This window comes from Acromyrmex echinatior, chromosome 2 (assembly GCF_024713525.1).
Source record: "Acromyrmex echinatior isolate Ae372 chromosome 2, ASM2471352v2, whole genome shotgun sequence".
Classification (NCBI taxonomy): Eukaryota; Metazoa; Arthropoda; class Insecta; order Hymenoptera; family Formicidae; genus Acromyrmex; species Acromyrmex echinatior.
Window position 1 is genome coordinate 13,732,600 of NC_141853.1, and position 21,494 is coordinate 13,754,093.

Sequence of the window (21,494 nt, forward strand, 5' to 3'; positions counted from 1 at the left end):
ATGTTTTGTATTATATTTTCATAATAAATAGAAACGTAGAAAAAGACGTATTAACCACACTCGTGTCATTTTATCACTCGTTTGACACCTTTCGCCCCTATCGCCCCAATCCTAATAGTTAATCTAAATTGTTAAGTATATACGAGGATAATTCAAAATGTTCTAGACCTGACGCACAGAAATGGTTCTGCAAGTATTGTACTTCACCAGATTACTAGATCTAATTCATGCTGGAATTTTGCAAGTGCAATTAAAGAAACGGAATGTTAACGGATATATTGTCATGATATAACCAAAAGTTGATTGCTTTACAATTCTAGGATTATAACAGTTTGATATTTGTGACATCATTTCTATGTCAGGCCGAAAACTTTTTAAGTTTTACTACCATTATAGTTCCTGCGTTTTATTAATCAGTCCAAGAGAAATTTGAGACAATTAATTTATATTAATATACTATATATTAGGAAATTTATTAATAATAAATTACAACTAATTTTCATTTTAATTAAGTTAATTAATTAAGATACTTTTCGCAATATTTACAGATTTTCAGTACATTCAAAATAGCTTCAATTTAATTTATGACATTAGTAATTCGATTGCATTTCCAAGTCCGAAATCCAAACCAATTCAGCGTGCAATTCAAGAGACTACAAATGTAGTATATAAATTCACGTGAAATTATTTAAAGCACTTAAGGTCCAGCTTTGACAGATATAAGCATTGTTTTTTACTTATTAATTAAGTCTAATTAACTGTAAATGAATTTACAATTTAACAATGAGTTACAATATAAAGATAAACTATTTAGTTTAATTCTTTATATAATACAATAAAAATACATATGATATATCCATATATGTATACATGTGTTCTAATAAAAGAAAATTTTCTGATATTTCTGTAGCAGTAGCTGAAAATAAAATTAATAGATTAGATTTAAAATCTTATTCCGACATTCTAAAAAAGTTAGTAATTAAAATTCTTGGATTTAAAAATATTTTAAGTATGCTCAAAATAAATATGCTAGTTTTCCATTTCATAACATAAAAAAATACTAACGGTTTTTTAATTAGACATATTTTTATGCAAATAGGATAATTATTATCTTCACGTTATATATAATCTGCTTTAAATTGTTAATGCATAGTATCAATTATAAATTTTCCTTTATTATACATATAAAATATAAGTTGCTATAAAGCAGAGGGTCTCTCGATCGTGAAAAGTGATGGAAGACATAGATGAGTCAGATAAGTTTCAGAAGATTGCAATTGATTTTGTGGACACATTCAAAGTTGGTAGCAAACACCAATAAGTAACATGGAGGAAAACAGGTTGTATTTCTAACTTTGCTGGGGAACCAAACAACATTTCTTGGAAAGTTTGAAACTTTCAATTACAGCAAGAAGATATAGAAAATCATATATCAAGTTTTAACATACTTTTCAACAAATTGAATGCAGTTGATCAAATAAATGATAATTGTTTACATCTAGGAAGAACATGCCTTTGTTACATTAGATGCTGAAAATATTCTATTTTATAATATGTAAATTGAAAGAATTACGTTTTTTTATAAAGTAATATAAAAAAAAATTGTTTTATAAAATTTTTTAATAGCTTATTAGTTATAAAATATTAATGCTCTCACTTACATTATGGAAATTATTCACTGATTTAAAAAATGTAGAAGAACTACATTTTTTTTAATACAGGTATTTTGCTATACATATTTATGAAACATATACATCTTAGCGATCAATCGTTCCAAATTAGGAAAGACAGATTCCAAATTTTAATTCTTTGTTCCACTTTACAACGCATCTCACATTTTGTCTCAAATTAAGAGCATGATTATAAATTGTCCATCTTTTAAATAATAACTGAAATTAATAAGTGTATGATTTTCAACTAATACGTGAAGAATTGATTTTTTATTTAAAAACCCAGATATTATTCATAAAATACATTCAGTAGAAAAGGATAATTTTAAAAAATAAATATGATCTCGTAACTTCTCTTGCCGTAATTTTTGTTGTGATCTCACGTGATATTATTAAGTGTTATTAGTTATTTACAAATATAATAATATAATATTATTACAATAATAATTATATAATAATTTTAAAAAAGTATCCATTAAAATTTAATTACGACAATTAATATTGAATTTTTTAAAATGTTCCTCTTTGCCTTTTTTTAAAGAATTGGTCGTCTTAATATACATTGCAGAAATATGGAAAAAAGGAAATATATGCATATGCACGTTTATCATTGCTTCTGACGTACTGACGTCAGATTTTATGATACGCATTATTCAAAGGAAAGCTTTAAAGAAATAAAACTGGTGCAAAGTAGACTTGATGTTCAAGCATATACCTATGTTACATGATGGCTGATATTCCAGCACGTATTATTGGCTCAAGCTCGAGAGACTCCGCGAAATCTATAGAACCGGTCACGTATCGGCTCTTTCATTATGAAGCTACCGTACTCTTCCTATGCAATAATAGCAAGAATAAGTATGCGGACGTGTTGAGCTTCTTTCAACTTTCCTCTTGATCCGGGACAAATTTCGCTCATTTACATTTACATGCCATCGTTGAATGCACGCGATGACGAATGAAATCTTTTATACCACCGCAATTCCAATGTCGCGCATTCATCGCAATCATCATATGATTTACAATGTTATGATGTAAGCATTTATCCGTTGTTTATACGAAATGTTGCAAGACTAGACTTTTTCTTTTGTTTGCAAATGATGAACCAATTGATTCTAAATAAGAATTCCTTTGAGATCCATTGTTCGCGAAGCTTTATTATACAATTTATTATAGTATTATAAATAACTATATATAAATTTTATGTTCTATATAATTCTGAAAAATTATGCACGTGTCCTCGAAAAATGATATGCAGTTTACTCGATACAGATAAAGGCATTCCCTGACCTTACACATACTTTTCGTTTTCCTGACAACATAGAAAGACAAACTACGCGCTTACATCGAAGGCGCCATAGAATTTATCACGGCTGATAAAAATGATAAACAAGTAGACACAAAATAAATCGCATTGTTGTCGGCACTGCTGTGTTTATATGTAAACGCGATAAAAGACTACCAAATAGCATGTCTTTACCATACTGCAAATAAACCATTTCGAATAACAATTGCTAATTAAATATAAAAAAAATCTAAATATTATTTTATAAATTAATATATTTAATTATCTCACATTACTTATCTCAATAATTTTTTCAATAAACGTTTTACATATTTAGCGCAAAGTAATAGAATATCAAATATAGGATGTTAAAAAGAAGAGCAAATTAAATTAAGTTTTAAATCTTCTAACATTTTGATGAGACTTATATTATACATTTATATATATATTATATATTAATTTTTTTTATTTTTATCAGAATATCTTTTTCTATTATATATTACCCTTATATTTTACAACAATAATAAAATCATTAAAAACATTAAAATCATTATAATGTAGTAATTAAGTTTGGAAAACAGAAAAATATTTAAAATGACGAATATTTATATTTACGAACGAAATACTGATTTGTCAGTGAGAGAATCAAGAATTATCGCGCCCGCTTATATTTTTTACGCTTCAAATTATCTTTTTCAATGAATGTATCGGACGCGCTCGTATCATTGTTCGTAGTCTGTGCGAACAGGGACAGATTGACGAGCAGAATTTATGTTTACCAGTCGAGAAAGTTCAAGTAGGACAGTGCTACCCGACGATTGTTGTAAATCATATTGACGCTCGAAAAGTCGAGATCGAATAGCAGATCGCGGGTGTTTCATTTAATTCTTAAAAAGATAATTTTTATCAAAGTTAAGAAAGCTATCAACATTTCGTCGCTATAAATAGTACGTGGTGCATAGCTGAACAACAATAGCCCAATGGGGATTTCCAGAGACAACATCGAAAGCAGTGAAGAAAGTCTGGTACGTAACAAAAAACGAGAGATTCGATATAAAAAATTCAGAAAGTGCTCCCAAAGGTGTAAAATGTATTATATTTCTCAAGTAATTACATATATTTGCGGATAATTATGCAGAATTTCAAATCAAATTATTTTCCAATCGGTTCAATTCCAAAACGAAAAAAAAAAACTTCTTTTAAAATAGAAACATCATTTAGTGAGTTTTTAATCTAAATATGTTTACATATTCAACGATAATAAATTTAAAATGATTGATATTGCTTAAACTATTGTCGATGTTGAATACTCTATGACGCAATCGCCGGAACGGAATTTTTCAATCAACTTTTTGTTTTAAAGTGAGATTTATACTTTATCTTGAAAAGATATTTTCTATTCAGTGAAATTATAATAGCATTTCATTCCTCGAATTTACTATTTAATAGGGTATAATATTTATAATCTATAGTATCATATTTTATGTCTATTACTCTGTTAACATGTCTCTTTCACAAAGCTTTGCAATAAACTAAATTACATTAAATTAAATTAAAATTAAATAATTTATAACAGCATATAAAATTCATATTATTTATAATAGAATGGAAAAAATAAGTTGATTACATACCGATTCGAATCCCTAATAGAAAAACAGATAAATAGAATTACGCGGTCATGCATATTCCTCTCTAGGCAATATTAAATGTGGCCTTCTGATTTTAAACAATATTTGTTTATTGCAAAGAATTGCATTTGATATTATCATAAGATGGGAATTACACGGTTACATACAGTTATAAATTTAAGTTGTGAATACGAGTCTAAGTACATATGTAAATTTGGCTTGCCTCTATGTATAATGATCAAACATGCAAAGAGTCTTCGTTTGTGTTATTTCAACATCTGAGTATAATTATCAAATTAATCGTTTGCATCTCCAATAAAACATGATATCAGATCAAAATTCAGTTCAAGTACATGTGAGACGTTCAAGTTTAATTTATTACAAAGAGGATGTTGATAGATAATCTCTATTCCAAATTTAGAAAAATATTTAGATAAAATTTTGATATATAATTTTTGCTTTATTCTAATTACATTAATATTTATGAACATAAATATTAAAAGAATATAAAAAATATATGTTAAATAAATATTAAATTGGTAAAATTGTCAAGTATGTATACTTGTGTTATAAGTAGTATTGTCAGTATTGTCTCTCATTATTGAAATCTTTTTCTTTCAGCTAAGATGCAGCAGTGCAAGAGAAGGTATGTTCCGCTTGATATTTTGCCATGACATGGATATTGAGAAAATTAGCACTTTAACTAATCGCTACAACATATTTCGTAAGCAGAAAAAGAGAAAGAAAAATACTTCTTCCTGCATTAAATATCATAAATGTCTTATCATTCAATGAAAGAATATTTTTCAAAGAAATGCATTATATTTAAGTACTGATTATGATTTAAATACAAAAATATGATTGAAATTACATTATGATACATAAATGAATTTGTCTTCGTTAAACAAAATGCTAAGAAAGCTTTAAAAAAAAATATTTGACAAAAGATAAATAACGTTTTTATGAAATAACTTATTACACAGCCAACTAAATAACAAATCCAAAAGTATCTTAGTAAACATAAATATACTGAGTATTAATTTATGATATTATCTAGTTTACTATGTCTATTTCAACGAAGTTGACTGATCCCTACTCTATCTGTCTCTTGTCGCAATCGGTGTTTGCTCGTGATCTCTCAAGATCAAGAGAAATCTGACCGATATTTATTGTTCCGAGAGGAGCAATGGTAACGCCTTCGTCATTGTAGATTAGAACAGTAGCATTAACGATCGCTGACACAGTCGACGAAATTCTCTTCGAATTTTGTGGCGCCTATTCGGGAGTCGAATTTCTGAAGGCAACGAGTGACGTGTTCCAAGAAATCTGAGACCAGTGCCTATCGCGTAAGGTCGACCTGTTAATGCGTAATCGAAACGATCTTGCGAAAACGAAAACGTGAGAGAATCCAGTCGTTGCGTTCGGATGAACACGAGTCAGTGAAAGAAATCTCTGGATCAATAATCGTATTATTGTGTTAGTTGCAATAGTTTTCGTACACTTTTCTCTTCTTTTTCCATTGGTTTTGCCATCAATTCACAGAGCAATTCTAATCAAAAACGAATAAAAAAAAAGATCAGTATACAGAAACATTATTTTGCTTTTCTTATACGAACACACTCGCGCACAAATAACTGCAGTTGATATACCACGATTAAAAGCTTTCCATGTCAAGCGAATCCATTTTTTGAGAAATAAGGTATTAATCTAAGGTATCTATTAATTAATAAAGAACTAAATATTCAAACTAAAACTAACTATTCTCAGCAACACTTCTACAATTTCAAAATTTGAATTTTGTTCTTCAATATATATTCTTTTAATATATTATAAAAAATTTTATATATTATAAAAAAATATTTAAAGTTTTTAAATTCATTATTCACGGATTTTATCCAGAGCTTATAGTGTCACTTATGATGCCACGATAATTATTGTATGACACACACCTACGCATAATGTGACAATGTAATTTTAATCGATCATTATCAATTGCTACTTTCAAATACACGCACGTAATGGTGAAGAGAAAGATTTAAGTAATATTGACAAATGTACGCTGAACTCGTTCGTTATCATTGGCCGACGTAACCGGATTGCGATATAGTGTTAACGGCTGGCAGTGTGTTTCACGATCCGCGCGATTTGCTCTCTCACGACATGTGACATACTGACATCACGCTACGAGAGATCCAAAGAGAGCAGCATGTCACGCAGTGAACGAATCTTTAATTTATATATCGCACGAAAGATATACGACTAGTGCACGTGTTGCGGGAAGGAGCCGCATGTTGCATTATGCGCTCGTTTACCGCCGCGTACACTTGCGGTTCGCGAAATCATGCGCATAGTCGAGTAATTATTCAACTAGTGAATACAACGGAATTTAGCTACTAATTTAATTATTGTTCTTGCTATTTTGTGCTTTTCTTATATATCACTATAGTGAAAGTTACCATACGTTACAGCAAGTGTGCAATGATTACACTAGCCTGCGAAATGAAAGCCTTTGTAATCATTGTCTAAACTTAAAGTTAGTAAAGTGATTTTAACATAAAGTTGTTACGCTGAATCCGAAAATCAAATCCATTTGTTGCTACAAGTAAGGAATTTTAGCAAAATCGCAGTAACTGTATTATACAAAAAAAAATTACAGGTAAAATATTTTATATATTAGCAATATTATATTTAATCCTTAACTATAGTTCTCTCTCTCTCTCTCTCTCTCCAAAAAATGATTTTAATTTACATCCGATGCTTTTTCTCTTTGTTGTATCTGTCACAACGGGTTTTAGTTAAATTTTTTTCAAAACTCGAAACTGTATAGAATTTAAATTTGTAAAAAAAAAAACGGAAAAAGGTTTCAACAATAATATTAAAAATTATGACCAAAACCGTAAGCAAAAGTTTTGCAAAAAAGTGCAAAAAAGAATGTTTTATTTTAAAATTATATTTTTATGAAAAAAAACCGAAAAATAAAAATAAGTATTTTAGGAAGAGAAAATATCATAAATTAAAAAAAAAACCATGAGGGGAAAATAGAGGAATTGTGCATAAAAGTACGCATAATTTATTGCTGTGGAGTGGTTTGTGAATATGAAATCGATATGAGAGAGAGAGAGAGAGAAAGAGAGAGAGAGAGAGAGAGAGAGAGAGAGGAAGTGGAGGGAGCATGGGAATAGAAGCCATAAACTACTATCATTATATAGTTTCATTATACTATCATTATACAGTCTCACGTTGAACAATTTTTCATTTAGTTGTATTTGGCAAAACGAGAAAAAAAGAAAAGTCAAATTGAGTAATTGTGCGCATAGGTTGGATAATTATGAGCAAGTCAAAAATCGCAGGAAATTAATGAATAAAAAATAAAATAAATATTTCATAGAATATTGATAAGGAAATGAGAAAATATATTTTTAAGCCAAAGTTAATACAAAAATGTGTACAAAAATTAGAAAAATTGTATTTATGTCTTAATTCAATCACTTTATTCGTCTTTTTTTCGTAATTATATTTGAAACAATACAAAACAAAAAAAAACAAAAAAATAGTTATGTAGTACAATATATGCAAGGCGGATAATTGTGTGCATTTTAACAAACTATAACTTTAAATTACCACCGCGAACTCAATCGATAAGAAAAACGAGTACTTAAAGACTTTTTAACCTAACTCAATAACCAATAGCTTAAAAGACGCACATAATGACATATTTTAGTACGGTATGCAAGGTTCAATGAACAATAAAAATACGGACTTACTATCTTATTTTCTGAACACCAAAAATTATATTAAAATACGTAATTTACTTTTTTTACTTTTATTACTTTATTTATAACTACATTTTTTAAATGATGTAATCTATTGTTATATCTTAAAAGAACTACTTTCAGTTTATAAATTTCGCCATGGTTGAGTCTCTATTTATTAAGGAAATACTAAATCAGGATGCTCACAATTATCCATTGCGCACAATTTCCTCACTTTCCCCTATAAAGTTTAGTTCAAAAAATATAATTATTTCAATGAATAAAATTGCAATATTTTGAGATACGTTAACATAATGAAAATATGAGGAAAATAATATTATAAATATAATGTTATGGCATAAATAATATTTGTTAACATAAATATTGCTAAAATTTTGATTAATTATAATTAATCCAAAAAAATAGAATATAGTTTTATAAATAGCTAATGCAAGCTCCGCAATATGCTATTTTGTTTCCATTTTTAGTGGAATATAAAAATTACATAAAATATCTTAGTACTCTCTCTCTTTCTCTCTCTAAAATAATATAAAATGTTAATTAAAAAGAATATCTCAAATATATTCGTAAAAATATTATTTCATTATTTCTTACTTACTATTTATTCAATCTGTTGTTCAATCGATATAAAATAGAATCAACAGTCATCTCAATTTTACAATAAAAATAAAAAGAAATACGTTTTTTAAAAATAAAACTATTTTTTACTAGAATAATCAATTTAAAATATTAGAAAAACTTATGAATCTACAACTTTTAGGTCCAAATGATCTATGTCAGATTTCTAATAAAGTGTCCATTTGTAGAATGTATTATAACTTCTGCTATACGATTAAGAAAAAGTTCAAAGTTTTCTTTATATACAATTCAAAATCCTAGAAGTATCAAAAAAAAAAAAAAAAAAAAAAAAATGAGAAAATCTGTATCTTTTCTAAAAATTTGTAAATTCTAAAATATCGTAAAATATATAAAATGGAAAATTTTACGATATTTTAGAATTTACAAATTTTTACTTAATTTAACAAAATGTATATTAAGTAAATTTTTCTATATCCTTCAATTTCTTGCACAAACTTATTGTTGGACGCATTATTTGAATTGTTGGACAGTTTGAAACTACGTATTATATTGTCCTATGGCACAATTGATAATGTAACCAATTATGATAAAGAAATAAATAAGAAGATAATTATGTATCTATGGATAATTTGTGCATGTATAAAGTTTCAGCCAACGTTTTGCGACATTCTCTGATTAGCTAATCAGATATTCTTCCTTCTCGCTACTATAATATATACTTACAACTAGACAAAGAAATCGTATTAACAACTAGGAATTTGAGAACTCAATCATGTATTATAAGTTGTAATAAAAACAATAAGTAATTCTTAGGAATTAAAAAATAGAATTAATCATTTACTACAAATGATTAATATTACTATATTTTTTTAGTTCATTTAATTTATTTATTATTCTTATAACTTTATTTTCGTCTTCAATGAACCCAAAATACTCACAAGAAACTATTTCATTAAAATAATGAAAAATCAGTGTAAAATTTCACAATGCTTAGTCTTTTATTATTATGTGTTAAATAGATTTTTTCTTGTTAGAAAAAATTAAATTGTGTTGCATTCCTCTGGTAGCAATGCCGCGTACTATTCACGGATGAGCAATTTTAGTAATGAGTTTTTAAATTATTTTTTTTTTAATTATCTCAATAATGGCTAATTAGTTATTTATTATGACAGTATACTTTATTTCAAAAATATATTTTATCTAAATTAGAAAATGTTATTGTTATATCTTATTTGCACGAAGTTTATATAATTATATTTATGTTGTATAATTGAATTTATATAATTATATTTATGTTATAGAGTTGAGTCGCTATTTCAATAGTTCCCAAATATTCTGTTGATGTGAATATATTTTTATAGTATTTTTAGAATATTTTTATTCAGTATTTTAAATTCTTATTATTTTGTAAAACTAGTTGCAGATACTTAAATTTTAGAGTTATCAATTTATAGTTATCAAAACTATTTTGTTTTCTATCAGTGTATGTACATACAGAATTATTTGGTGATTTATCTCTCTACTTATCCCTACTGTATCTCTATTTAATATCAGTTGTTTCGCCGCGATCACAATTCGCTTATCTATTATCGCAAAGACTAATTAGTGGTCGACAAAAAATCCCAATAAAAAAATCTTAAAAGTAAACCGTGTGTATCCAATGGCATATTATACTTGTTTAAAATTATCTGCATTGAAAATATTTAATTAGGATATCGTCCAATTACCAGTATCTATACCAGTATCATTACAAGCATGCGCTTAGTTATCAGATCTTCTTAGTCCGTGGAAGTTCTTACGCTTATCGCGAGACAGACATCACGAGTAGACAGAACAGTGAATAATCGCAAAGTTTCAGCATACCGCGGGAGAGACATTTTAACGATGTCAACAGGTATAGTTTGTGATAGAAATACTAATAATTCTAATCTCCAACTGATTTGATCGCATCAATTATTATTGTCAGTAATTAGAATGTTGCCTATTAAATTAATCGTGAACAAACGGACTTATATCCAAATCTTAATTCATCCGCCTTTTTTAGATAATATATACGGGATATTTGATGTAAAAATTATTAATGATAGTCCTTTTTTAAAGAAGTTTCAAATTGATCCGAATAATATTTTTAAAAATGATCAATATTAATTATTCATTTCATGAAAAAATTTGTTTTTAATTATTTCAACATTGAAAAAAAGTCTAGTTATAGCTATCAAATACTGACTGAAGTTTTCAACTAAATGTTGAGATATAATATAACTAAACATAATTTTATCTTTACAAATATTTAGTAAGTATTATTGTTGATGATACCGAATTTGATAAAATTTATGCATTACGATTTAATTTTTCCAAAAACAGTTGCCTCAAATATTTATCAATCATTTAACTTATTAAATGATTGAATCAAACAGCCACAATATTATATATTATATGTATAATTATTATTCAATTGTATTATCATTTACTCGATTAATTTTTTTTTGCAACGCCAGGTATGCGAATCTAATCTCTTCAAAATATTTGTTTCGGTTTACATTGAGTAAACGAAATTTACTTACGTCAACTTTAACCTGATAGAAAATTTGACTTATCATATATTGAATTTTATATATATAATTATATTGACTTGATATATATATAATTATATTGAATTATATATATAATTATATTGACTTATATATTTAATTTAAGATTAATAAATTGCATTCGCTATTTGCATGACCTTTTTGGGCAATTACATTTCATGATTATGTCACTTCGATAAAATACGTATACTTCGATAATGTAAGCACCGGACGCAGTATGTGTAAATATGTATAAGGAAAGAACGATTTTTGCTGAAGTATATAAAAATTTAAGTAGATACAGATCTGGAAATAATTTTGTTGTACCATCAAAATCTCAAACATGATGAGCAATGCTGCAAAAAGTTTCTAGTAACCAGTTTGACCATTCTACATAATTATTTTGATGGCTCAATAAAATTATTTTCAGATCTGTATCTGGCTAAATTTTTAAAATACTTTAGTAAAACCTTCATTCTTTTCGTATGCACATACATATAAAAACAAATGTTTTTCATTTTACACGTAACTTGGAGATCATTTTAATTTAATCTGATAATTTTTTTTCTGATATTGTAGTTTTGTTTATTTAGCCAGATAGAAATTTTTTTAGTTATATCTACTATTATGCATATATATGTATAATAAATTTTGTATTCCTTATTTAATAGTTGTCTATATTAAAATTTCATGTTTTGAATTCATTATTTAATTGTAAAATTTAATTGTAATTTTACAATTTACTTTTAGTACTACGAAAGAAAATATTCCATATTAAAAACATATACGTCCCTATCTAACTAAAAACATATGTCTCAGTTAAATCGGAATTAATTTTTTTTAATTGGGCACGTCGTTTAATGACGATGAACAACAAACACAGTAATTTATTAATTGGAATTAGACGAAAATACGTAATAATGCGCGCACATATGTACACATACGCGCGCACGCAGAGTGTGATCTCACCCAATTGTTGCTTGTTCGCAGACTATTTGAGTGACGATATGTCGACGACTGGCCCGGAATTGATGGTCAGACGACCAGTCTACCAGCAAGACGAACTTAATCACTTGTGTAAATACATAAAACCCAAGAGAATCCGTAAGTGTCGAGATCTATTCGCTCGAGTATGTGCTCGCTTAGGACAGATCGCTTATTTTCCTTTCACCACATTTGCCTTTTACTTCGACTCTCGCGTGTTTTCACGGGAGACCGCTTCTCCACGTGATAATCTGCTCGAAATATTGGTTGTAAACATTTTACGTCACTACTAGAACCGGTTAATGAACTTAATAAATCGGTTGGACAAGATAAGATTCTATCTGAAGGCCACTGCCCTTTTCTAAAAAAACTAAACGATGTTGAATCTCTTTGAGAAGACTGAGAATTTAAACTTAAACTTGGAATTAATCCGTATAATTTTATTATTGCAATATTTTTGAAGAATGAAATCAAATATACTTTAAATGATATAAAATATCATAATTAGTTAAAGTTTCTTTTAAAGTCTGCTTTATATAATTAAAAAGATAAAGCTTTATTTTTACTTTTTCGACACTTTTGATAGATAAGGATGTGTATATTGTGATAGATATTTTTTTATTATCTAATTTACTTAAGCAAAATACTTAAATAATGCAGATAATACTCGTTCAGTTAAAGAAAAAAATATCTAATCGAAAAATTAATCAGATTAAGAGATAGCAGTAATTTTTAGTAACACTATTTGCCTCATTTTGCATAAATCAATTTTTTTCGTTATTCTATATATATATATATATATATATATATATAAATATCAAGGTTAAACATTGAAAATGTCCTTCTTTGAGAAGTTGTACATGAATAATTTATAAGAGATTTCGTATCTCATATGTCGAAATGTGTGTGTGTGTGTGTGTGTGTGTGTGTGTGTGTGTGTGTGTGTGTGTTTGTGTGCGTGCGCGCGTAAAAAAAAATATTTCAGATATACACGAAATACCTCTTATCAAATATTTACTTTTCAATAATAATTATAATAGTTTTATGTGCAAAATGATTAAAAAATCAATTTATATAAAAATAATTATATGAATTCTTGTAAAAATTAGCCAGCAAATTATTAAAAATGAATATTAAAAAAGAAAATCATTTCTATTTCTGATGAAAAATTTCAATTATTAAAAATTTCTTAATTGGAAATTTTTTATATAAAAACAGTGATTACAATAATCTCTTCTTTAAATCTTAAACTCTTTTATTTAATATTCTCTGTATGATGTGTATTATTACGTACACACATATGTATAAAATTTATGATTTTACAGTTAGCAATGAAATGTCGAAACGATGTAAAAATATCAAACCAGTTGCACTTTTAAAAAAAACAGTACCTCTAATTGATTGGCTTTCATCATATGATTGGAAGAATAATATCTTAGGAGATATTGTTGCTGGAATTACTGTGGCTGTAATGCATATTCCACAAGGTATGTTGCATTAAATTTTTAGGACATTAATATGTGATAAATTAAATAATAATCAAAAGAAAAGAAAAAAGATAAATAGATGGAGGGAGAGAGAGAGAGAGAGAGAGAGAGAGAGAGAGAAGGGGAAAGAGCGAAAGAAAAGAATTTATTCAGCTGAATAAATTAGGATTGAAGATGCGGAATACTAAAATACCTAATTGGAGAACGTGATATTTTATAGATTACATATTCATAGATTATAATTAGAGTAATGTAACTTGAGGCATATCATGACACAGAAAATTGATTTTCTATAAATGGTACGATTTATGATGTATAAAAATGGGTTAAAAATATTGAGATTGTCCTATTTAAAATTTAATATCGATATTTTAGTCCCTAGAAATATATTAAAATCGATAATATACATAAATGGATATTATATCTTTTTAGGTATGGCATATGCAATATTAGGTAACGTTCCGCCTATTATTGGTATATACATGGCTTTCTTTCCGGTTTTGGTGTATTTTTTTCTTGGAACATCCAGACATAATTCTATGGGTATGCACGCCAAACGTAGATTTTATTTTTAAGAAAAGTATTATATTATGTAATGTATTATAACAAAAGAAAAAAAAACAAATGCATTATGAGAATATAATTTGTATAGAAAGCTAACGATTTGTTAAAATTAACGTAATTTTGCACTAACTTTATTCAGATATTACATTTGGTTGCCGCTTAATTTAAAAAGTCTAATAATTAAGCAGGATTGCCGTTTTTTGTTAAGGTACGTTTGCGCTTGTCTGCATGATGACTGGCAAAGTTATTACGACATACAGTAGTCCTGTAGTTTCGACAAATAACACGTCAGCCGAGAACGGCACCTTAATTTCCGACATAAACCATCAATATTCGCCTGTGGAAGTTGCAACCGTAGTTACGTTCACAGTTGCCATTATACAGGTAACTACATTGTATACAATTCACCGTCGTTATGACGCTTACTACGAGGATTACAATACTCTTCATTACAATACATATCTTTTTCTGATTTTTTTTTACTTTTTATTTGAATAATTTTTATTTTCTTTTTAATAAAATATCGTTAAAAAGTTCATATATGTAGACAATTAAATTTCAATTTCATTGCATTTATTTTTAGATGTAAACATTTTTGCTTGTCATTATACATTTGTTTGTGCTCCTTGAAATTATTTTTAGTCGATTAATTTTCCCGCATGAATACGCTCGGCGTCAGTTTTTATATTAATTTACTTTTTATTTCATATTTTAATTTCTTTTCGTATAACGTTTTTAAGGCACGCTTAATTTAAGAAACTACGTATTTATTATTTTCCATCAGTTGGTCCATTTTAATTATCATACCCATAATTGCTAGTGCAAATTCGTGCAGTACAGTTTCGCTCTCTTGACCTCACACGATATCACTCAAAATCTCTCGTCTAGTTAGGAATGTACGTGCTGCGTTTGGGTATAATTTCATCTCTCCTCGCGGACAGTCTCGTGAGCGGATTCACGACTTCAGCGGCAATACACGTATTTACATCGCAAATAAGAGATCTCTTTGGACTGAGCGATCTACCACGGCGCAAGGGTGCATTCAAGCTTATTCTCGTGAGTACAATAACAATTAAGTTTTGTTTAGCGCTGCAAATATTAGTCGACTCTTCTTTTTCTAGAATATATCGTTTCCGATATACTACTCCTTGTTTTTCTTTCTTTTTCCTATTCCGTCATCAAACAAAACGTTTGCATACGCCAAACATTTAGGTTGCTGTGGTAAACGCTTCCTGTAGACATCCTCGTGCAATCAAATTATAATTTAAGCATCAAGAAGGTGTTACGTAATGTACGTAAAGATTACGCGATATATTGCAAAAGGTCAAGGTTAATATTTGCGTCGCGCTCTATGATATCTTATTATTTTTGACGGTACAAAGAAGGATTAACAAAGATATAGATTAAAATAATTTCAAATTACATTTTTTAATTTTAATACTTTTGAACATTGTTTATATTATTATTGCTGAAAGAGATACGCAATATAATAAAACCAAAATGAAAATTATATATATGCACAAAACATATTGTTCCATTGCATTAATTTTTTAAGGATAAACTCAAGATATTAAGCGTGCATTAAACTTTCACAAAAAAAGTACACATACTTAACGATTTTCTGTTTGTACATTTATGTCACATATCTCTGTTGCATACTTCTGTGTCAATACAAATATAAAACGTAAAACCAGTAAGCATATAACGTATCTTAACAGTGCTTTCATATTCGTTTTCTCCAAATATTTCCATGTACTTTGTAATACGAATCGGTATTTCTTTCTTACATGGCTCCATTCTGATATTAGTCGCGAGAGATTTTGCCGTGGTAAAATTTTATTTTATTAAAAATATTAATTTAATACATTTTATTTAATATATTTACTATATTTTTATTTATAATATCACATTTAATTTATCTACGTAAAGATTTAATATCATTATCTCTTTAAGATAAAAATAGTAAATTTTTTGTATTTAATGAAATTTTTTAAATTTAACTTGTGTGAACTTGTTTTGAATATAAATAAGGAAAATATTGGATAGATTTAGTACCCAATATGATCTACTTATAACTGTAGATAGTTACATGAATAGTTAAATTTTTATTCAATTTTAAATCATGTAAATATTGAAAATATCTCAATTACTATTCAGAAATATTTCCCATATATTTTTAATCTAACTACCGATTTTTAATGTTGAACTTATCGCCAACAAAAAATTACAACGTTTAGGTGGGTCATATTGAGTAAAGCTACTTAATTTACTTAAATTTTTTTACATACATATATATTTTTTTCGTTCCGATTTATATTAATTCTTTATTTACTTTTTCAGACTTATGTAGATATTTTCAATAGTATTAACAACATCAACATAACGGCTGTGATATTATCTTGCATCACTATCTTAGCTCTTATTTTTAACAACGAAGTTCTTAAGGTTTGTTATATTAAATTAAGGTTAATTATGCTTTTTAAATAAACGAGGTCAAAAGTATCCGACTTCTACGTATATTATTCTCCTTGGGTATCTTCTCTCTCTCTCTCTCTCTCTCTCTCTCTCTCTCTCTCTCTCTCTCGTGGAAAAGACATTCTGTACTTAGGTCCTTCCTGAGGTCCCTCTTAAATACTGAATGCCTCTTTTCTATAACAAAGAAAAAAGAGAGAGGAGGGGGGAGGGGAGAGAGAGATGCCCAAGAACAAAAATATACGCAGAGGTCGGACACTTCTAGAACAGATCTCATACATTTTATATAAAAAAGCCATTTGAAAATTTATAAAATTAATTACATCTGCGTTTTCTAAAAAGAAATATTCTGGATTTCAGCCAAGAGTTTCAAAGTTATGCCCCTTTCCAATTCCGATAGAAATGTTTGCAGTGGTAATCGGTACTCTGATATCGATGCAAATGAATCTTGCGGACACTTACAACGTAATAACAGTTGGCGATATACCAGTAGGGTAAATGTGTAATTAAAATTAGTATTCGATTAACTCATACAGCTTGCAAAAAATGTTTTGTTATAAAAATATTAACTTTTCTATAACTAAGTTGAAATGAATTTATTAAATTAATTTTCGGTTAACTCATTATATAGAAAATATGTTTTTAATAAAACTATAACAAATTGTGAAAGTAAAATAGAGCAATTTTAAATTACTGTAATATTAAAGTTTTTAATTCAATTTTCCAGACTGCCGGTCCCATCTGTACCACCGTTGTCACTTGTACCCAACGTTTTAGTAGATAGTTTCGTGATTACAATGGTTGCTTATACAATATCAATGTCTATGGCATTGATTTTCGCGCAAAAGGAAGGCTATGAAGTCGACTCTAATCAAGAATTGATTGCGCAGGTTTATATAATATTTTTAAATATGTATAATAAATACGCTTATATCGCTTTGTATGCTCTTAATATATACACCTATAAAAATATATCAATTCTATACAATTTTACAGGGACTGGGAAATCTTGTAGGCTCTTTTTTCTCCTGCATGCCTATCACGGCTTCATTATCCAGATCATTGATTCAACAAACTGTAGGTGGACATACACAGTTGGCGAGTTTGATATCATGTGGAATTTTGATGAGCGTATTACTGTGGATCGGGCCATTTTTTCAACCTTTGCCACGAGTAATTATTCTTTTTATCGTTTCTATCTTATAATATAAGCGTCAGATGATGATAAAATGCATTTGATGCTTGTGAGATGCGCAGTGTGTTCTAGCAAGTATAATCGTGGTGGCGTTAAAAGGGATGCTGATAAAGGTCAATGAATTTATCAAGTTCTGGAAATTGGACAAGATGGATGCCGGCATTTGGATTGTCACGTTCATTATCGTGATTCTTTTCGATATTGAGTATGGATTATTGGTCGGTATACTTCTGTGTATAGGAAGGTTACTTATCCTTGCAACGCGACCTTATACGTGTAAGCTCGCTTTAGCACCCGGCACTGAGCTCTACTTGGATTCCAAGAGATACAAAGGAGTACGAAGAATTTTTAATTAAAAAAAAAAAACTTTTTTTTCTCATTAATCTATTATAATGTACATAGGGCGGCGCACGAAATGTCACATTAATTATTGCATTAAAATTATACTTGTAAAATATTTTTCAATTATGTGAACAAATTCTGTATCTACTTCATGGAAATTCTGTTAGATGTGACATCATGAGTCAAAATTGGGTGGAGGTAAAGGCATTAGTTTGTGAAATGCAAAGTTGCACACGAATTATCATACTATTTATTTTACATATAACATTATTTTGCTTTATAATCTTTTGGAGATGCACTCTTATGTTTGATTTTTGCAACACAAATCTTCAAATAATACATGGCATAATTGCACGAGTCTCTACCACAATTTCTGTTTCCACGAAAAACAATACAGCTATTTCTTTATGTTTAACATTTTAGGTCAATCGTCCGTCGGCCGCTATTTCACTCAGTTTCAATTCGTAATGTCATACAACAGAAGAAGTACAGAATTTGTGTTCACACAATTAAAAAATGGATACTTCAGAAGTATAGTTTTAATAAATAAAATGGCATGATATTTTGTGCGCCATCCAATATCATAAGTATTTATTCTCTTAGAAATAGTAATTTTTTTAAATTTCACAATTATATAGAATTTTTGGTAAATCATTAGAATAGCAAATTAAGAATAAAAATTACTGTTAACTCTAATCAGAAAATAAATATTTAATAAATATTCCAGACTGTAGAGATTCCCGGCATCAAAATCTTCCACTATTCCGGTAGTTTGAATTTCGCATCTAAACAATACTTTCGTGAGGAAGTGCATAAGGTTGCGGAGCTAGTACCTCAAAAGGAATTTAAAAAGCAACTACAAGTTACATACAACAGTACCATAGTGGAGGAAATTAAAAAGGTAAATAATATTCAATTTATACTTTTGAAACTATCCGCATAGGAGAATATTCGCTGCGATATATTAATTTAATATAATTGATATAATTGATAATTGATTATATTGCATTTGTTTAATATCTCATCTATAGTCTCGTTATTCGATCTTTATAGTTACGTATTCTTGTACTGGATTTTACTGCATTGTCACATATCGATCTGGCAGGCGCGAATGCAGTGCGAAACATTGTTGATGAATATTGTGGCGTAGAAGTATCTGTTTATATAGCAGGTTGTTCCGGTAAGTATATTTAATCTTTAATATAAAATTTTATTTATATAATTTCTTTCTTAATTAATATCTACTCGTAAATTTAATTCGTGATGCAGTATGTAATCAGAAAATAGAATCAATGGTCATTAATTACTATGTATAATGTTATTTACTCTACATTGTAATATTTTCATCTCTTCAACGATTGATTTTTTTTTACAATTTTTTTTTACGATTTTGTAAATATATAAAAATTAATCTTACAATTTTTGTATTTCAATTGTTCTTATAAAAATCTGTATCTACTGAAATGTCAATATCTTCAGTAGGAAAGATTACAGATGAATTAATCTTTAATAAAAATTAATATATTGATTACAGGTCCTGTATATGAAACATTGAGAAAGTTTAATCTGGTCGAGCATAACGAGAATCACTTTTTCGCCATATTCCCTACTATTGCTGATGCGGTACATTTTGCGCGTTCTCACAGTGAAGTGCCGTCGACATGGAACACTTGTAGCCACGACGAGAACTACATCAGCAGACTTTGAAACTCGAGAAACGAAGTCACTTATATGCGACACCAAAAAGCGTTCGGTCAAACGCTTCCAACGCCGCGAATATTTACACATCTTATCACGATTATTTACCTACTTCGCAATTTAGCTTACTCATTTAAGGCGATAATATTCGATGTTATGTATATATGCTATGACGGTCGTTCCATCATTTATGAATATTAATGTCGTATTTGCAATGATTTAGCGAAACTTCCCATCTACAGGCGTTACAATACAATCGTATTAAGTAGTTCAATTAAGTGATCGAAATAACAAATTTTATCGGAATAATACTTTTTTAAATTCTTATTAAGATAAGAATGATTTTAGTGAAGTATCTAAAATTTTGGAAATTTAAATAGATACAGATTCTGAAAATAATTTTGTTGAATTACGAAAATAATTAAGTAGGAAATTCATAGCATGATGAACAAAGTTGCACATTTTTTTTCTAGCAAAATATGTTAAAATAAAACATTTTTTTCATAATTCATCACCCGCTTTTTATAAGAACAAAGTAATATACAACAGATTTTTTTTTTTTGAGAGAATGACAATACAAGAATATAATTTATATTAGAAGCTTATATGATAATAAACGAAAAATAAAAAATAAAATAAATCATGATTTTAGAAATTAAAAAAATAAAAAAGATTAATCAAAAATATATATATAATTACATACGATAAATAAACTTAAAACAAGTAAGAATTTAGATAAAAGTTTATAAGCTAAAAGAGATTATATAAAAAATGTTAATTGCTATGACGTTAATTGGCCGGATATAAACTATATTTTTTTCGGATAAAAACTATGATTTGAAATCTACAGTCTATGTCACGTATACTATACATTTTCAGCACTGACAGTGAATTTTGGAATACCCTTGTTAGTAATCAGTATGAAATTTATTTTAAAATTCGCGCCGTGTCTGTGCAATCAATGACAATATTATTATCTTTAAAGAAACAATTTAATTAAGCTAAATAACGAGAACATTAACGTGAGGTCTACAACAGAAGTAGTGGTCGTAAAGTTTTAAATCGTAAAAAATGGACAAATCATAGTTGAATCGAATGTGAGAAGAATAATTGACTATTCTATCTGTATTCATAGTGGATTCTTATGGGCTTTCTACATAATCTAAGTTTTAAATCTTAAGCCGTAAGAAATTGCTCAATCACAGTCGAATGTGAGAAGAATAATTGTTTATGATTAATCGATTTCT

General features: G+C 28.0%; 3 protein-coding genes across 8 annotated transcripts in view; 2 read left to right on the forward strand and 1 right to left on the reverse strand.

Moving 5' to 3' along the window:
• The window catches only part of scrt (scratch), a 28,267-nt gene extending 28,208 nt beyond the window's left edge, over positions 1 to 59 (forward strand). For both annotated transcript variants that reach the window (XM_087402482.1, XM_087402483.1), the window contains exon 3: positions 1 to 59. This exon is cut by the window's left edge. The gene's annotated coding sequence lies outside the window, so the exon portion shown is untranslated.
• LOC105151827 (uncharacterized) overlaps positions 1 to 21,494 on the reverse strand; it is a 67,222-nt gene that overhangs the window by 41,033 nt on the left and 4,695 nt on the right. The window lies entirely within an intron of this gene.
• On the forward strand, positions 1,176 to 20,887 carry LOC105151828 (prestin). 4 transcript variants are annotated; one of them, XM_087402479.1, is made up of 15 exons: positions 1,176 to 3,980; positions 5,205 to 5,307; positions 12,496 to 12,609; positions 13,815 to 13,976; positions 14,409 to 14,519; positions 14,749 to 14,924; positions 15,429 to 15,596; positions 16,881 to 16,985; positions 17,373 to 17,506; positions 17,740 to 17,902; positions 18,009 to 18,185; positions 18,270 to 18,542; positions 19,277 to 19,450; positions 19,603 to 19,729; positions 20,084 to 20,887. In XM_087402479.1, exons 1-15 carry the CDS (start codon positions 3,936 to 3,938, stop codon positions 20,254 to 20,256), a joined length of 2,205 nt encoding a protein of 734 aa, XP_087258605.1. In that variant the 5' UTR covers positions 1,176 to 3,935; the 3' UTR covers positions 20,257 to 20,887. The 4 variants fall into 4 exon arrangements, with proteins under 4 accessions (XP_087258605.1, XP_011064062.2, XP_087258604.1 ...); XM_011065760.2 differs by having other exon boundaries at positions 5,205 to 5,229; XM_087402478.1 differs by lacking the exons at positions 1,176 to 3,980; positions 5,205 to 5,307 and adding an exon at positions 5,380 to 6,282.